Consider the following 18,517-nt stretch of genomic DNA (forward strand, 5'->3'; position numbering starts at 1 on the left):
ATTTCACGATCTGTGTTAATATATAAACATTGCAATCTAACAATAAACAGTAACCTTGATATCCGGATTGTTATCGAGCTTCATTGTTAATGCCACCGATTAGTTATCGGGCTTCATTGTTAATACCACCGATTAGTTATCGGACTTCATTGTTACGATGTCACACTTCATTGTTACGCATTGACATCGATTAATATCGACATTAGATTGGTTACGTATTGCAAATGAAAAGGCACGATCAAGTGGCATCTTGATCGGCCATGTCTAATAGACATGTCCGATCAAGGTGTCACTTGATCGTCCCTATTTTTTTATATATATACCAATCAATGATAAATGGAGAAGACATCGAAATTATTAATGCTCTATCTCCACCTGCAATACACAGAATATAATTAATCACCAGAACAATTATATTGTGATAAACATTTACATTGAAATACAACAACATTATATATATACCTTGATCATTGAATTGGAATTTGAAAAACATTTACACTTAGTAAGGCTGTAATATCCTCATATTTATGACAAAGTTGGTACCCCTACAAAACTAAGTTTTCATGCCTCTTTTTGTCAATCTCATGTCAGTTAATCCTCAAATTTGCATCAATGTCAAGATAATTTTGTTCTCTCCTAGTCAATTGCAAAATGCTTGCTTTGTCTGGGTCTTTTACCTTGATCATTGAATTGGAATTTGAAAAATATTTACACTTAGTAAGGCTGTAATATCCTCATATTTATGACAAAGTTGGTACCCCTACAAAACTAAGTTTTCATGCCTCTTTTTGTCAATCTCATGTCAGTTAATCCTCAAATTTGCATCAATGTCAAGATAATTTTGTTCTCTCCTAGTCAATTGCAAAATGCTTGCTTTGTCTGGGTCTTTTCTTGTGACATCTTTCCAGGTTACAATGGATCATTTTGAGTTTGATAAGGAGGAAACAGAGATGATATTCAAGGGAAGAAAGAGAAGCAGAAAATGATGAAGATAACAGAGCAGAACATGAGCAAATTTTCAAGGGCAAAGAATTGCACTGTTTTTCATTGTTTGGCCATGAAGTTTCACCGCAAAACATCATAAATAAAATGAAGTCAGATTGAGGATGTGAACTGTGGTAAATCAGAGGCTGGAAAGAGGTGGTGAAGAGTATTCAAGGAAAGATGGCAAAAACAACTTTGCAAGGTGAAAAGGATCATTTTGAGCTTGATAAGGTGGAAACAATGATGATGTTCAAGGAGAGAAAGAGAAGCTGGAAACAATGAGAACAACAGAGCAGATCAAGGGAAAGTTTTCAAGGGCAAAGAATGGCGCTCTTTCTTATTGGCTTGGCCATGAAGTTTCGTTGCCTAACTGTAAGATTCCGGACTGAAATCTTTTCCAATCTGCTGATTTGTTTTCAATTTTGTCTTTGGCCAGCGAGGGGTTCCACTGTTCTGTTTTGATCCGGAGTATAAACTCTAATTTGCACACATGCAACTGCGCTCAGTCGATCACCAACACCTTTCACATTCACCACATTCTCTAAAATGATCAAATACATTACTTATATGTATCGGCAACAAGATATTAGATCATCCACATGTCGGCTTCAAGAGCACTTAGCATATTATGAAATGTGTACATACTGTTGGCTAAATTCGAAATCAAAATACCAATGCAGACCAAAACAATTGTCCACACGTTGCCACATCCATCAGACTAAACACCTGGACCACAAAAATAATCACCAAAATCGATCCACATGATTCACATAAGGATTATCCACACAAGTCGGCTGGCTACCTTGCACTGATAAACTGAAAACCGATACATCGGAGCTTCTAACTCGAACACAAATCATCATTGGAGGCTAAAACTTTGGAATAAGGCCTGTCCAGACATCCATCAACCTACAACCAGATCCACAACACGAGATAATAACCAGAAAGGATGTATCAACCAAAATGCACAACACTGTCAGATGCTCTGATTTAGCTTGCCGGACTTGAACCAATCTTGAATCCGACTTCCGGTAGGATCACATACAACAATGCAGATGGGTGCACTGACTTGGGTTACCATCAATGACAACACCGGATAACTTGTGCTGTGTCTCTTGCCAACACGATGTTCATACTTCTTCATATTTTGTGTCTACTTTGTCATGGTTTAATTTTATCGTTCTTTGCTAGGATTTCTATCAATACTGTCAATATGATGTCACATATGGTTTAGTTTTGTGTTTGCTTCCTATCTACATCGAATGTTAAATAAATTTTTGATGTGTACATCACAATGATCTTTCAATTTGAATTAACAAGATAATAAATGTTAAATCTATTTTATTTTGGTGAATGGTCTATCATAGTTTAGCTTGTTGTGTCTACTTCATATTTTATGTCTACTTTATCATGGTTTAGTTTTGTGTCTACTTCATATCTTGATATTTTGCTCAAGTAATTTGTTATTGTGAACATTGGTTGGTTATTTGGTCCAACCAATTTTTGATAGTAGCCTTATAAATCAGTTGTTTGGAAATATATTATTCATATTTTTGGCTAAATGGCTTGAATTTAATGCTAATTTAGGCATATCATTGCTTCACTTGATGAATATGACAATGGTATAGTTTCATTTTTTACATGGTTTCATTTCTAGAAGTGAAGAGGTAATGTTATGCGTAGGTTGTCTTATTCTTCTTAACATTTTATCCTTCTCTCAAGTTGTAGTACTAAAACCCTTGGCTGCATAAAAACATCAGCATAATGTTTATATGTAACTTAGAATTGCATCTCGATGTCCAATCTTTATGACATCAAAATCTTGGTCATTATGATTTTGTATGCTTATTTTGATATGATGCATATCTATCCTAAAATGTGTTTTGTGTCTATCTTCTACTTCAACTTTATACGATTTAGTACTTTGACTAAATTTGAATGTTTTGTTTTATGACAGCTTTTGAATGTGCCTTTGTTTTGTATCTTGAATCTTTGAAAATGCATAATTCATGCCCATTTGACTCTACCTGCTATGAGAAATGGTTTCTCTTTTATTGATTGATTAGATTTATATTTGGATGATATTCTTTGATGTTTCCTACTTGAAAATTTCTGAGTGATGAATTGTCTTTTCTTTTTTCCTTTTGGGATGCAAAAACGTTTATTGTAGTTGTTTTGGGTATGGATGGAAGACTCGCGGAGTACTCGGCAAGTCTTGAAAAACTCGCAAGTTTTTCTGCTCAGTGTGTATTTATGCCATAAACTTGCACAAAAACTCGGAGTTTTTGGGAAAAACTTGCCAAGTTTTTGGCAAGTTTTTCATAAAAACTTAGCAAGTTTCATATATATATATAATATATATTTGTTCAATTTACGGATTACTTTAATCATTCAGTACATTATTATTATTAAAAAGATTATTATTATTCCCAAATTAATATTAAAGAGTTATCCACAATTTATTATTAATATTGTATTACTTAGAATTAATAAAATTATTCACAATTTTATTATTAATAAATAGTATCCTTATTTATTAATATTTGCATTTAATATCTTTGTTTAATAATTAATATAAATTGCACCGGTGTTAATTCACAAACACCGATCTACATTAAGGGTTGATACGTTGAATTGGAGGGACATGACCCAAGGAACAACTGTCCAAGGAATTGTGCCCTTGGAAGAGACATAGCAAATCGATGGTTTAAATACCCTTGACCCCCTCCATTCCTGCAGCATATAACACACACAGGAAAATAAGATAAGAGACACACGGGAGATAAGGAAACGAGAATAGGGAAAAGGAGAGAAAAGAAAGGTAAGACTTTCACCAGCAACCATCACACTTGGCATGGTAAGTATATCTGTGATAATACGTAGGGAACTGTTTAATATTTATTTACTGGTTAACGTACAGCATTTCATTAATATGATAATAGGGGCTGTTCACAGTCTAATACAAGTATTAATATAATAAAATACTGTTAACACATGTGATGCTGTTAATAAAATAAAATACTATTAACACACGTGATGCTGTTAATAAAATAAAATACTGTTAACACAACATGAGGCCAAGGAGGATAAGGTCCTAACCTTGGGCCTAGGGTTGAGGGTCAAAGGCACCCTATTGTAGCTTCCCTACTATCTCCACATGGATCAATTGTTGAAGTGAATCAATCATAAGAGATGAGAGGTTGATATGACGAAGGGGAACGATGTAAAGCCCTCACTAGGTATGCCACCTCATGATGATGGTTAAGGACCATCGGTTAAGGAACGCAAGAGGCCACGGAGGATAAGGTTTTGCTGTTGGGCCTAGGGTAGAGGATGCTTGGGGCACCTCATCATGTCTTCCAACTCAACCCTCATTATGGTTGAGTTTCCATGTAATTGTTGATATTGGTTGTATAAATCAATATACACATATCCTAACCCTAGAATTGGATGTATTTCATGAGTTATATCTGCATTGTTGTCTAATCTCATTGCAAGTTTCAAAAAAATGGGTTTATCTTATCTTATTCTTAAATGAAAATTATTTTCCTAATTATGTTTGTCCTTGTTCATTCTGGATTTGTGAATATAGGGTAAAGTAGAAGGGGATCCCAAAAAGGGGACATTACAGTCTCATTCTCTTCATCGGAATATATACATGAAATATAACATTTAAGTATGTCTTTTTCCTTTCTTATACTTTAAGTTATATTTCATGTATATATTGGGAGGATGTGTGAAACTAGTTTCAGATTTCTAGGATTTATAATGCAAATTCTAGGTTTTAGAAGATCTCTTAAATTTTTATACAGTCAAATTTTAGTAATCAATAGGCTCCTATCAGCATTATCTCTCTCTCTCTCTCTCTCTATCTCACTCACTTTATCTACCTCAAGTTCTAGACCTATCTATCTCTCTACCACTCTATCTCACTCTCTCCTCTCTCACCCAAGATCTAGACCTATCTCTCTATCTTACTCATAGGAGTAGACCTTCTAGTTTGCCTATTTCCCAATGAATTAACACACATTACTATACATTTATATGCTTCAATTCATATTTATTAAACTATTACACGAATTAGTATTCATAACACATTCAACATTCATTATATTAATTCCTATCTTAGCTTCTTTCCTGATCCTAATTATGGATGGGGATTTATTGTCATAGGGCTCTGACACCAACTACAAAGAGGCTCCCTCAAGGTCCAGGATTATGTCCCTACCCATCTTGGGCTCACCATCACTTGTGATGGGTTTCTTCGCCTTTCCCTACACACACCAACCTATCCCCTCATTAGACTTAGTAGATGAATTAAGACTAGGCGAGTAATATAATAATCCTTCATGTATTATGAATGCATATGAAATTAAGTATGATTGTCATACATATTGCAGTCTATATGAATATTAATATCAAATTCTGCATAAGAACATTATCAGTCTTCATATATTAAGCACATCCCCATGCATACCACCAAGAACAAGGATGTTACTGCTTGTAACTTAATAACAGTTCTGATTTGATCTGATCGATGGTCTTCCCTTGGATGCTTTTGATTTCTTTCCTTTATATCTCTCCATGTGAGGGAAAGGTCAGACCTTTTCATCATGTATGCCTTTTGGTAAGAGACACACCCTTTCACCATTAGCACCTTTGAAAGAGTGCAACTCTTCATTACTTTTGCCCTTTGAAAGGGACACGCCATTTCACAATCAGATCTGCACCTCTTATTTAAATCAGATCTGCACTTCTAATTCCCAAATCATCCCCCCTTCCAATGAGTTCTCTTCTCCTTTTTATACCTCATATTTGGGGGAGTCACAACTTATCATTTCATGCCTTTTGACCATTCATTAACTTTAATCAAATTTTGATTATATTTAACATAATCTTTTATATTTTAATTTAATTTTTTTATATTTATTCTTTTGTATCTTAATTTTATTATTATTATTTATTATTAAATTATAGTTTAAAGTGGGGACATTACAAATTGGGAAGAGGAAGATGTAAAATGTTTTGATGTAGTATTTACTTTTAGCTTTACAAAAACAATTTGTTACTTCATTTTGTTTCAGACTATCAGCCATCAACATTCCACATGAGGATGCCATTTTGTACCCAGTTTGCATTTAGATCAATCAAATATATCTGACTCAGCTTCTTTCTTTTATGTACTCATTTATTGACTCATTGTATGCATCTTCTTATTGAATTTGGAAAAAAATGCATTTCTTATTAAATTTAAGCAAATTTTTAAGTTGCCGAGTTTTTGCTAAGGTTTTTTTTTTCAGGCCTTGGTGAGTTTTTGCTTTTGGCGAGTAGTTCAACTATGGTTTTGGGGTCTTACAAATACTGTTGTCTCTATGATTAAACACTCTTTTGATAGTAATAAGAATTTGAAATGCAGTGTTGTTAGTAGCATTTTACCATCCACTAACACTCACATCATACAACACAACTATTGGTCTCCTTGTATATCATCTAGTGAAATGATTTATAATTTTATTGTTAACTTGGCAATAACTTTCTCAACTTCATTTCTAACTTGCCAAAGAATCATTTAGTAGCAAAGCTTATATGCTATACTTTATTCTTCTATTTTAGACAAACTATTCATTTGGACAATTCATGGGCCAATGTCTCTATTCTAGACAATTCATGGCTTAACTACCTATTTTATCTGTTGTCTATATCTCTATGTTGTGAAAATGCCTTTAAATTTAAAAAACAAATAGTATATCTCCTTTTTAACATTGTTTACTTTTTTTTTAATTCCGATTTTTTCCCAATTTTTTCATGTTTAAATCCTGATTTTTTCAAAAAATCTTATACTTGTAGTTTGGCGATTTTTCCCCCAAAAGATTTTTGCTGCTAATTCCAACTTGGTGAGGGTCTTGAATATGGCTTGTGACATCTGATGATTAGTCACAAACATTTGAATCTCATCGGCCTTTGTGTAAACTTGTTTGACCCAATCAATTTGCGTGCCAATCCTTTGCATGATTAAATTGAGTGAGTGGACTGCACATGGTGTCCAAAAAATGTGATTATATGTAGCCTCCACTAGAGACCCAACTGCCCTATAATTTTTAGCATTGTTTGTTATGGTTTGGACAACGTTTTGAGGCCCAACCATTTTAATGGATTCTACGAGGATATTGGTAATGAAACTTGCATCTTTCACTTTCCCCTCACAATCCATTGCCTTGAACATCACCCCTATAGCCTATTGACTGTTCCTTTGAATTGGAATGAAATCTCATCCTGCACGTTAGCAAATAATGCCATAGGAAATAGATTCCTATTAGGCCCAAACTCTGCTGAAGCTTTTCCTTCCTGATCATCCCTTGAAGCAGCTTGCTGATCTGAAATTTCAGAATCAGAATCCTCATAATATGCCCACATTATATGATTTGCCTTGCCCTTAGGCCACAAAGGGCAGTCATGCTCTCTGCTGTAAGGCTCCTTGCACCAAAAACACAGTTTCTTTTTTCTTAACTCCTTCCGTGTCTCCTTATCCACCATGGTCGCTGATTTCTTTTTCTTATCAGCAAATTTTTGAGGACTCTTATTGCTGGTAGAAGGAACATCTTTATGGGAACTCTTTCTTTTTGGGGCTGCGAACTCCATACTTCTTGCCTTCTTCATTGCCTTTTGTAATGATGGTGGGTCAAAAGCTTTTATCCACCCTCTCAAAGGCTCCAATAAGCCTTCAATGAAGAGCACAACTAATCTCTGCTCTGAAATGTTGGGAACCATAACTGATAACCACTGAAAATCACCAATGTAACTTTCCAAACTCCCAACCTGTTTAAGCTGAGCAAGTTCTCTGAATTATGATTCCGGATCCTTATCAAAACGTTTGACCAACTGATCAATAAACTCCTGATATGTAGTGATGAGGTTATGCTGCAAGGTAACCATTCCATTATGCCACCAATCCTTAGCCACTCCATCTAAATGCAATGTAGCAAATTTAATGGCATCTCCTTCTGTCATAGGCCGCAAGCTGAAGTAGGTGTCCAACTTATGTATCCATGATCGTGTTGTGACCTTCCCACTTCCATCAAACAGTGGTAGGGTAAGTTTACTGGTAGCATATTCCAAATCCTTGTTCTGATTCCTAGGTCTCCTGTCTTATCTTGCCCTTTGGTGCTTTCTCCTCTGGCTCATAGACCTATCAAAATTCATATGTTCCCTTACATCAGGAGGAAGTAAACTCCACTCATCGTGCACTGCCATAACATTATCAACAAATATAGGATCATCATCTCCATTAGCACCTCCTTCTGGTTCATTCCTCAGGAACGTGGGCTTGGTAGGTCGATCAACAGTGTGTAGGAGTTCTACGAGCCCTGGGAGTCCCAACCACACTCCTATTGTTCTCTTGCTCATGATTTTGCCTTCTAGCATTAGCCAATTGCTGTATGGCTGTGGTGAGCTGCTGCAAGGTATCTGCTATACATTGTTGTCCATCTTGTAAATCTCTTATGGTTTCCCTAACTTCTTTGGCTTCATCTCGTGGTGGACTGTTTTCTCTTCTGTCACCCATACCCACAACCTGTTCTATATTCCCAGAAGATGACTCCTGATGAGTCCCAATAAATCCTGATGCTGTTTTTTCTTTAGGTACCTGTGGTGGTTGCCAAGTTTTTCAGGCTTCCCTCTGATAATATCCTCTCTCTTTGTCACTTGGTTGCATTAACAATCTGATTCAGACCCAAAGGATGGCAGGAAACTGCTCTGATACCACTGTAATATCCCTTGTAAGTCTGATCACAATTTGCTGTTATGAAGCTTAAGGAATATTATCAAACAATTGGCATACAATGTCTGAAGCCGCTGTTATGAATTTTCTGATTGTTTTCCTTGAGTTCGTAGGCTGCAATTGAAGTTATTGAATGCTTCTAACAAGGCAAGGTTGTTATAGAAATGATATACTAACTGTTGCAGACCTTTGACATACATGTAAATGACTGAAATTAACTAGTACAGCTGGTTGGCATTGTGACAAACACTTTCCAGGCATCCCAATGTACACCTACTGCCACTATGCGTTTAAGCAAACAGTTGACATACAAGCAATATGCTGATAATAAATGGACATTACAATGACTCTGAAGTATGCAACTTACAGCTCCATTGAATCATGCCAAGAGTCTTGGTTTACAAAGTGAATCTACTCCAATGCTCAAATGTGATTACAATGATCATCTACAGCAGCAACTTAATGCAACCCTTGTGCTCAATGAATTTGCCTCCAACAGCCCAGCGCCTAGACTTCTTATCAATCACCAATGCTTCCAGAATTTATTTTAGTTTTATTGTGCCTTCTATCTTGAAATCACCCTCCTGACTGGCCACCCCTTTTCACTGAGATCAGAACTCTATATTAATTTGTTCTCAGTTCCTTGAGGCGCTTACAAGCAGGAAATGCTTTGGTTCTGTATTCTAGTGTGGAGCGCTTCACATAGGAGAGGGAATTAATGCTAAATAGAGCCTCCAAGAACAAATTGTGCTTCCCAAATTTATGCAGACTGTAGTAAAAATCAGAATATTGATGCAATTTAATCCGTCCTCCAATTAGGCATTGAAATGAAGCTTCAATCTGCAAAGATATTCTCTGAAACCCCATGAAGATTCTGTAAGAAATGTAAATCTTATCCAATGAAGCCCACAGATAAGCAATGATTCAGCTGGTATTTCACAGCCTCAAGATTGCAAACACATTGAAGAGTTGACGTTCTCCAATGGCTGGAAGCAAGCAGAAACCCGTGCCCTCTTTCACAGAGCTCAAAATATCATTAAACAATGCTCAATGGAATGAGTTTATTGGCTTCTTCAATGTATATTTATATCTCTCCAAGAGGGGGTCAAATTCCTCCAAAAAAGCACAATTTTAACTCTTAAACACTCTTAATGTTGGCTTTATAATTTAATTTCACCCCCTTGGCCTAGGCACCTTACTTAAATAATCAATTGGCCCCTTTTGAATGATACATTGACCCCTTCTTTATGAAATATTAATAACTTTTTAATATAACATTAAATGCCTTATTATAATTAATTATTAATAAAGTAATCACTTTATTAATAATTAAATAATCATAACTCCCCAAATAATCATTATTGATTTGTTTCTCAATTTCGTCTGCACCCGGAAGTTAACCATTTTATCCTCTATACGTGCAATTGTCTTACTAAAAATAGAAAAGGGTCCCTTTTTAACCTCCATCGACTTACTATCTAAAAATAGTAAGTATGAGAAATTAAGCTCTGTAGCGCACACAAATGCCAAATCCAAAATTACCAAGCTCTGGAGGAGAATAATTACCCATTCCCTGACCAAGTCTCTGCCTCAAAGGACCCTCTATCCAACCTTATTAGCTTATGAGGGTCAAAATAATAGGCTAAACCATCCAGATAGGAACGAGCTAAAATGGGGACATTACATATGGTCTAGTTAGAAATTCCAAGTCCAAAATCAGTGAATGAGGTCGTCAAGTATAAAAATTTGATAAGATGACGAAAGAGCGAGGAGTCATGAACAAATTTTGCTTGACAAGGTATAAAAATGTTGTCAAGAAAATGAAGAATTCTAAGGTTGAGAGAAGAATGAAAGATGAAAGTGGGATTTTATCCATGAAGAGGAAATGAAATTTGAAAAAGATAGTGTGTAGATAAGAAGGGACAAAATGATAAGGAATTCCAAAATCGGCGACCAAGTAAAATTTGCAACCAATGAAAATCCATGAAAAAGTGAAGGGATGATTTTTTTTCCCCTTGCAATAGCAAAATCCATGGAATTTTGATGAAATTGCAAAAAATTCGTGACTTGCTGAAATCCCCTACATTTTTTGTGGAATTTGGATGAATAAGGAAAAAAATAGCTAGAGATTATTGCCAAGACTGTTGAAATCAATAAATAACTTTCATTGAAGCTATGGTGGATCTTTATTTTGTGTTTCTACATTTTCATTGTTTCTTGCTACTTCTCAAATTTAGTTGAAGTTCAGTGATTATAATGGAGAAATCTGAAGATGTTTGATGTAATCTCGATTCATACCGTTTATAGTTTGTTGATTGCAAATTGCAGTGCTTGCTTCGTCTAAACCTAATTTAGCACTAGTTCGATTGTAGATTTTCATTTGGATTGCTCCAGTATTGGGTATTTGAATGGATGTTTGCAATATGAAAATCTTTTATTACCTTTGGAGATTGAATCAGTTTTGTGTAGTTGTTTCCTCATGACGAAGCAAGGATTGATTATAGAATCCATCTATCAAAGCATCATCTATTATCATCATTGTCCTTAGGTTTAGATTAGAGTTCTCTAACCTTATCATGTTTGTCTTTTATTTTCAAGCCAATCAGTTTAGTTTCCACTTTCTAGCAAAACGTAAGTCCCTTTGTGTTATTGGCATATCACATCAATACATTGAGTCTATCCACATCATAAAGTCGATTGTTCACATTGTAAACCTTGGGGTTGCCTTGTTTGATCACGAAGTTTAGCATTCAAGGTTTCCTTGTTCAAGAGAGGATAGAATACTTAGAATTTTATTTTGTGTTTGAGTTATCATAAAAAAACACATCAACAACACCTTGAGATGATCTTCCACAACTGTAGGTGTGATGACTTTTGAAGGGTTTTGTCTACACAAGCTGCTCCTAACCCTAGGGTTCAACTAAGCTCCTCTCAAGAGGCAAGAGTGAAATCATATCCAACATAACATGACCTAAATGATTTCCAAGTTGCCTTTTTATCACACTCCAAAACTCTACGCCCTATTTAGGGTTTCTTTCCCTAGTGCCCACTTTATGATTTTAATTTGACTTTTATTTAATTTCTAATGTCTCATTAATATCTTTTCTTTCTCCTCAAGCCCACTTAAGTCACTTATTTTTTATTATTTCCAACTCCACTTGGAGTGGTGTCCAAGGAAAGTGACTTTATTTTCTAGCTTTTAGAGTCACTTTTTAATATCTTTTGCTATATTACAAATGACCTTAAAATGCAGTGGACTCCACTTTCTCTCTCCTTAGGCATCCGTACGCTCTTTCTAAGATATTAGGTGACTTGTATCATAAAGTTCACTTTTTACGTCTGTTATTTAAGTTAAATATTAATTTAACTTAACAACCTTTTTGCAATATCATAAAATAATGCTTTGTTACCTCCTGATCTACTTGATTATGCTGTCTTGAACAAGAGAAACTGCTCAATCATGGATCCTCTATCCATTCTCTTAGTCTACAAGGACCTAATGATAGAGTAGCCCTGATTACCGAGGGTGGCTAGGAGGGGACATTACATTGTCCTTTGCTTTATCTTCTGTTTTGTCTCAAAATATCATTGGCCTTCACAATGTTCTAAACAACATTGCTTCTAGAATCTAAGTCTTGTGCCTCAAGTTTTCTGTTGAAGCTTGCTTCTTTTTCAACAATAAATAATTTAAATTCATGTACCATCAAATGAGTATATTTCTATCTTTGGTGAATCTCCTTGTGCTTGTTTATCCTTATTCAACGAATCTTGTAGAAAAATGCTAAAAATTCACACAAATTTCCCTGATTTTCTGGCAATTAAGTGTTTCTTTGATATATAATTTACACTTGTTTTCTAAGTTTTATTATTTTCTATTTCAAGCAGTTTATTATTCATTCGTGCAAAATATTGCATAGAAAATTGAATATTTCCTAATAACTTCAAGGATAAGAGTCGAAGGCCATATTTCCTTGCTAAATGAATGTTGATTGAGAAAACTTAACTTTTTTCTTGTAATTCTTTTTGGTTCCATCTTGAAGTGTGTAAAGAATCTTCCATTTTTGTAAGTGTAGGTTGAATCTATCTAATTCATTTTCAGTATTTTAGATAGCTAACTCATCTTGTGGTGTGGTATTTGTGTTTTGCAGCTGCTTGATTTTTGATAAGGCTATTTCTCCTTGTGTACAGGTGCAACAGAACTGCAACCATCTTGGCCAGAGGTGAGCAAGCTTGTTTTCTTTTATACTTGATTCTTTCCTTATATTATTTAAATTTCATGGTTGTATGTATTTTTGCCATTTAGTTTCAAATTCTTGTGTAAATTTATTTGGGTCAATTAAGTAAATATTGTATGGCATCTGGTTAATGCACTTCCTCACTTTTTCTTGTCTGCAGTGATTGTTTGCAATGCGTCAGTAAGAATCTTTTGGTTCAGACTTTTTTTTAATTAACTTCTTGTAAAGTCTATTATTCTAGACTACATATCAACAATGAATTTAACACCTGATATATTTGTTGTATTCATTTATCTAAAATGTCCCATTTCAAAAAAGAGAAAGGAAAACCTATGTTTGTGGAGGCAGAGATGACTTGGAGGATTTATAAGTGTTGGAATTGCATCAAAATTATTATTTCTCTTCATCTTTGTTTGATGATCAAAGAAAACTTGGAGATGGTCTATTGTGAATCTCCACCTTGAAATGTTTGAAAGACGCACATTAGACAGTCTATCTATACTAGTACATAATTAAATTAACATTAGATGTTCTTAGAGTAGGAAGAGAACGTGGAAGGCCAATGGGTGGAAATATTATTAATAAGTACTTGCAAACTTTGGAATAATTAGGTTCATCTTTTGTTTTCTCCTTTCTGTGCTTGTAAATGAAATGAATAGCATTTAGAAGTGTCTTAGGTCCTTTTAAAGGTTTTAGGCTGTAGTTTCTTAAAATCTATTATTTGCTTTCTTTTTTTCTCCTTTTCCACCCCGATTTTGATTGTTGAGTCTGAGTCTAGAAACTGGGTTTGAATCTACTTTGAGACTGGGGGACTCGTTTCATGCTGCTTACCTAGTTTGACAAGTTTGCAGTTAGTCTTGGAACACTGTATTCATTATTGATTCCTCTCTTTATGAATAAATTGAAGGTACTTAAATTCTAGTGATTGTACTTTTACCATGGTCGTTTTTCTTGAAACGACAACTGAAGTCTAGAGGACATTATATTAAAAAATTGTTGCCATCTGAAGCATACTTAATCATAAGTTGGTTAGGATTGGACAATATTAGCCCACAGTTCCTATGATGTCTTTTCATATTGGGGACAATAAATCCTTGAAGATAGTGGGAGAGCTACATTGAAGTTAGAATTAGTATAATATCAAATGTCGTGTGACTTACAGTGTTACCTATTGTTCATTTTTTTACCATAAAAGGTCTATGATCATCTTTAAGTGGGCCCTTCGACTTGGCCAGCAATTTTTAATGCCAAGAGGCATTCTACAATGGTAAAATGGGTGGACTCTAGAGTGCATAGTTCCATGGAGTTTCCTGATGGGAGGGGCGGGGGGAGGCAGGGACAGGTTTTAGGGACTGGGGGACCAAGGGCCTAAATTTGAGGACGGTGAGGGGATGACGGCAAAGTGGTGGTTGCGGGGGGGGGGGGGTGGCTGGGTGGGGTGGTGCCTCTATAAAAATAGAGGTGAATTGAAATCTTCAAGGCAAAATCTGCAATATTATATCTCTGTGAGTGCCCCATGGAAGGCCAACTAATTTTCATGAAGCTAAAGGTTGCAATCAGTATGTAAGGGCATGTGCCATATAGCAAGGGACCTGGCAGCATCCTCAACATAGGTGGTGCTAGGGGGGGACGTTTCCCCCAAGTCTTGAAATATCCCCCTACAGGGGACGTGGGTTTTTTTAGGGGGTGCGCATCCCTATGGAACATTGGTGAAGTATAATAGTGTGAATGTGTTAACAAAAACTTTTATCTTTTATTTTAAATTTAACAACAATTTACACATCAAAATATTAATATTTATTTCTTAATAATAAACATAATATTTTCAAAATTTGTAGTACGTAAAATTTATATCTTCATATATGTAGTAAATAAAATAGTTTTAAAGAAAAATAAAACAATTTTTAAAGTAAAATGGCTCCAATTTGATATCTCTCTGTATATTTTAGATAGATGTATTTTATATATTTATTCTAGTTACATAGAATGTCTTAGCTTAAGTTAGGTAATCAAATAGACTTCCGTGCATGTGTTTTTATTAGGGTTTTTTCCAATGATTATGTTTAGAAACATATCAATTATTTTATTTGTTATGGTTTAATAATATTTTATCTTGAACCATGAAATAAATTTGATTTTTTATTTTTGCAAGAAAATGTGATACATATGACAAGAAAAGCAATGGCACAAAGCTTGCAGCTAATTAGCTCACATATCTCTGCCCAAACATCTAAATCAACAAATGCAACATAGTTTTGAAGAGATGGTGCATGGCATATGCATGACTCCATGGCATCTAGGTAGCATAAAAAACATTCCTACAACATTACTCTTTGATTATGTAAAAAAACCACACCTACTTCTTTCATTAAACGAACAAAGGAGTTGAAGGAAACAAAGGATTTGGATTTTGGATAAAATTATTCATGGAGAAGAAATTCGTTGTATGTTTTAAATCTCCTTTCAGACACATAATTGCGATCAGAATAATCATAGATGTCGTGGTTTACTCCAGGTTTTTGTTATGTTTTTTATTGCTAAATTCAATTTATTATATGATCACTATGTAATTATATGTTTTCCATAATATTTCTTTAGTTAAGAAATTACGATGTGAGAACACCTACCTGAGGATTTGAAACATGACACTTTTTGGCAAGATGAGTGCTAACATAAGCAAGTAGTTTGCTACCTTCTTGTTCTACATCTATTATAGATAATTCAGAAATAAGAAATTCATTTCTCAGTAAGAGAATCAGTTTGGATCTGGCCACCTTTATGAATAATGGGTTTTCATCTTTACATGAATCTAAAGCTTAGGTTCACATTTGCTTATATTTGGTCACTCCTATGTACACTCTTGGCACTGGTTGAGTTCATCAATCTCATTTTCACAATTGGAATGAGAATTCTTTTTGTGTTTCTGAGTTCTGGATATGCTTCTAATGTACTGTTGTAATTCTTGAATATATTACTCTATTCAGCAACTGTTACACGATCTTCTTTATCTTGTCACTATCTACATCAACTTGTATTTTCCCTCCAGTTGGATATTGCTCTTTGAGCGTCTTTTTCAAAGCTTGGAAAAGGTGGTTGTGGCAAGTAACATTACCAAAATTCCATTAAGGATCATTTTTCTAGATTAGTTGTGGTTTTGGTAATATCCTTATCTTGACTGCTTGTGTTCTTTTTTGAATGGTTTTCACATTGCTTCCATCTATACCAATCAAATGTCAGATTTGTGTGAATTAATTGCTTTTCAAGATCTTACTATCGTGGTGCTTGTCATGGTTGGAATTCTTTTGTAACATCCTTTGCTTTTGCATGAGCTTGCTTAGTCAATTTTGGGAAATTGTTCTTTTTCTCATTTCTTGTGAATTTTGTTTGGGTGCTTTATTTTTTGGGCAAGTGCAATAAGATTTCCATACTAGTAATGAATTTTACATTTGAATTTGTACCTTCATGTTATTGTAATGACCTATCTTATTGGTCACTATGTTGCCGGTTTGAGTTCATGTTCGGGGTTTAAGTTTTCTGATACAATAGTTTTTTTTTTCCTTGGGTTTGGTACACCTAGATACTATAGTCAACATACAATCTCTATTTTTGGTTTTGTTAATATGGTTGTATCTGATTATTTATTAATAGTTTTGTTTTGGTGGCAATTGTCTTGTCCTTTAGAGGGCCTTAGCATAGTCTAGGAAAGGAAATCCTTGGCTGACCCATCTTTGGTCTACTTTTGTAATAATTTCATGTGTGAATAAAGATATACTTCTCTGTCTGGTATGCATTGTTATTTTTGTTATTAATTCAAGTATTAGTTTTATTAGATACAAGAGTGAACATTTGTCCCCGTTGCCTTAAAAGAACCTATGTTGTAATGTTCCCCCTCCCGTAATGAACAACTTTGTAAATAATCAATTGTACATAACTAGGAAATAATGTATAGTTAGTGTGAAGTCAGAATAAAATCACATGGGGCCATTTTAAATTATAATGGAGGGATAAGAATAATTAAATAAATGAGCAAAAAGCATAAGTGTAATTATTGGCACTTAAGTATTCACTTATTTCATTAAAAGGGGCCAATTCAAGTGCTGCCTTTATTTGTTCTAGGCGAATTTCACATGGTGGGCATTAAAGTCAATAAGATGCCAATATTAACACTATATGCCTAAGTTGAATTACATGAAGTTCGATGGCTTTTTGGGAGAGTTGGATTTATATTGAAATCAAAGGATTAGTTGAAGGAAGCGATAGCTTTTTTGGTGAAAGGCTTGATACGAGGTTGTTGATTTTAGATCAGATTATAATGGGCAGAAAAATTCAAAATTTGATTTCTGATTTGATCACAATCATCAATGAATTTGGTCTCTAACTTATTAATGATGAGTTTGATCAGTCAAGTAATGTATTCACCCTTCAAAGGAATGAATTTGCTGAAGATGATTGATTACAATCTGCAATATATATGGAGGTCAATCTTTATATATGTGTGCCTGACTGAAGAAGATGATCAACTTCTTTGAACAGAATTGTTCATGAACTGGTTCAATGAAATCTAATCTGAGGATAGTCTGATCTGCACATGATAACAATGTTCGATCTTTATGAGGAGAGTATGAATTGCTATGTATCTATTCCGATAATGTTTCTACGTTCTTTTTCATCTTATTCACCTTCTCCTTGCAATGTAACTTGTATCATACTTATTCATGATAACGATTTACTTCTTTGGAAGTCGTGACTTTTTCCAAGAGACAGCAAAAACTGATTCATGATTGAATCGAGTTTATACACAAACTGATTCAATTACAATCGGTTATGCATAACTAACAACCGATTAGAGGTTAATGATAATACATTAGTGTAACAATTAGACATTAACCGATATTGACAATCATTGATTAGACAAGTACGATTAGAAATCATATATATATATATATATATATATATATATATACGCATAATCTGAAGATCGAATTATCAAATATGTAAGGCTGATAGGCCATTCACATATTTGATCTCAGTTGATCAGAGGGATAACTCCCGATGCTACATCATTAACAGAGGTCAATGAGTCTTCTTCATTCATTCATGCATTGATGTTTTTTTTGATTGATTTTTGCTTCTGAGAAATTGCAGCCTTCAGAAGTTCTCCAGTATGAAACCCCTGGTGGTTTGGTTGGTTTGGACGGCACTCCAGGCCAATGAATTGGTGAATTCATTCCCATTTTGGACAAATTGCAGCATCAGCTTGGTTTGGATAGAGAGATTTACAAGGAATACAATTTATGGTGGGGTTTGATGAGCTGATTGCATAGACAGCTGTAAGGGACACCACATACAGCAGTTGGTGTGAATCGAAATCAAGTCGCAGGTCTCTCTTTTGGGCAGTTAGGCGAATATTACCAGAGCAGCAAACGACATCCATACTATGAGCAGCAGCCAACATCATTGGGTGCGATCTGGCTATAATAAATTTGTTATGGGTTTCTGTAATGGTGAAAAATTAGGGTTT

General features: G+C 34.7%; 1 protein-coding gene across 1 annotated transcript in view; it reads left to right on the plus strand.

The window, feature by feature from the left end:
• LOC131064407 (uncharacterized) overlaps positions 1–18,517 on the plus strand; it is a 61,428-nt gene that overhangs the window by 31,135 nt on the left and 11,776 nt on the right. The window contains exon 3 of the mRNA XM_057998541.2: positions 12,950–12,981. Coding sequence (XP_057854524.2) covers positions 12,950–12,981 — 32 coding nt within the window. The remainder of the gene's footprint in view (positions 1–12,949; positions 12,982–18,517) is intronic.

Source organism: Cryptomeria japonica, chromosome 5 (assembly GCF_030272615.1).
Source record: "Cryptomeria japonica chromosome 5, Sugi_1.0, whole genome shotgun sequence".
Classification (NCBI taxonomy): domain Eukaryota; kingdom Viridiplantae; phylum Streptophyta; class Pinopsida; order Cupressales; family Cupressaceae; genus Cryptomeria; species Cryptomeria japonica.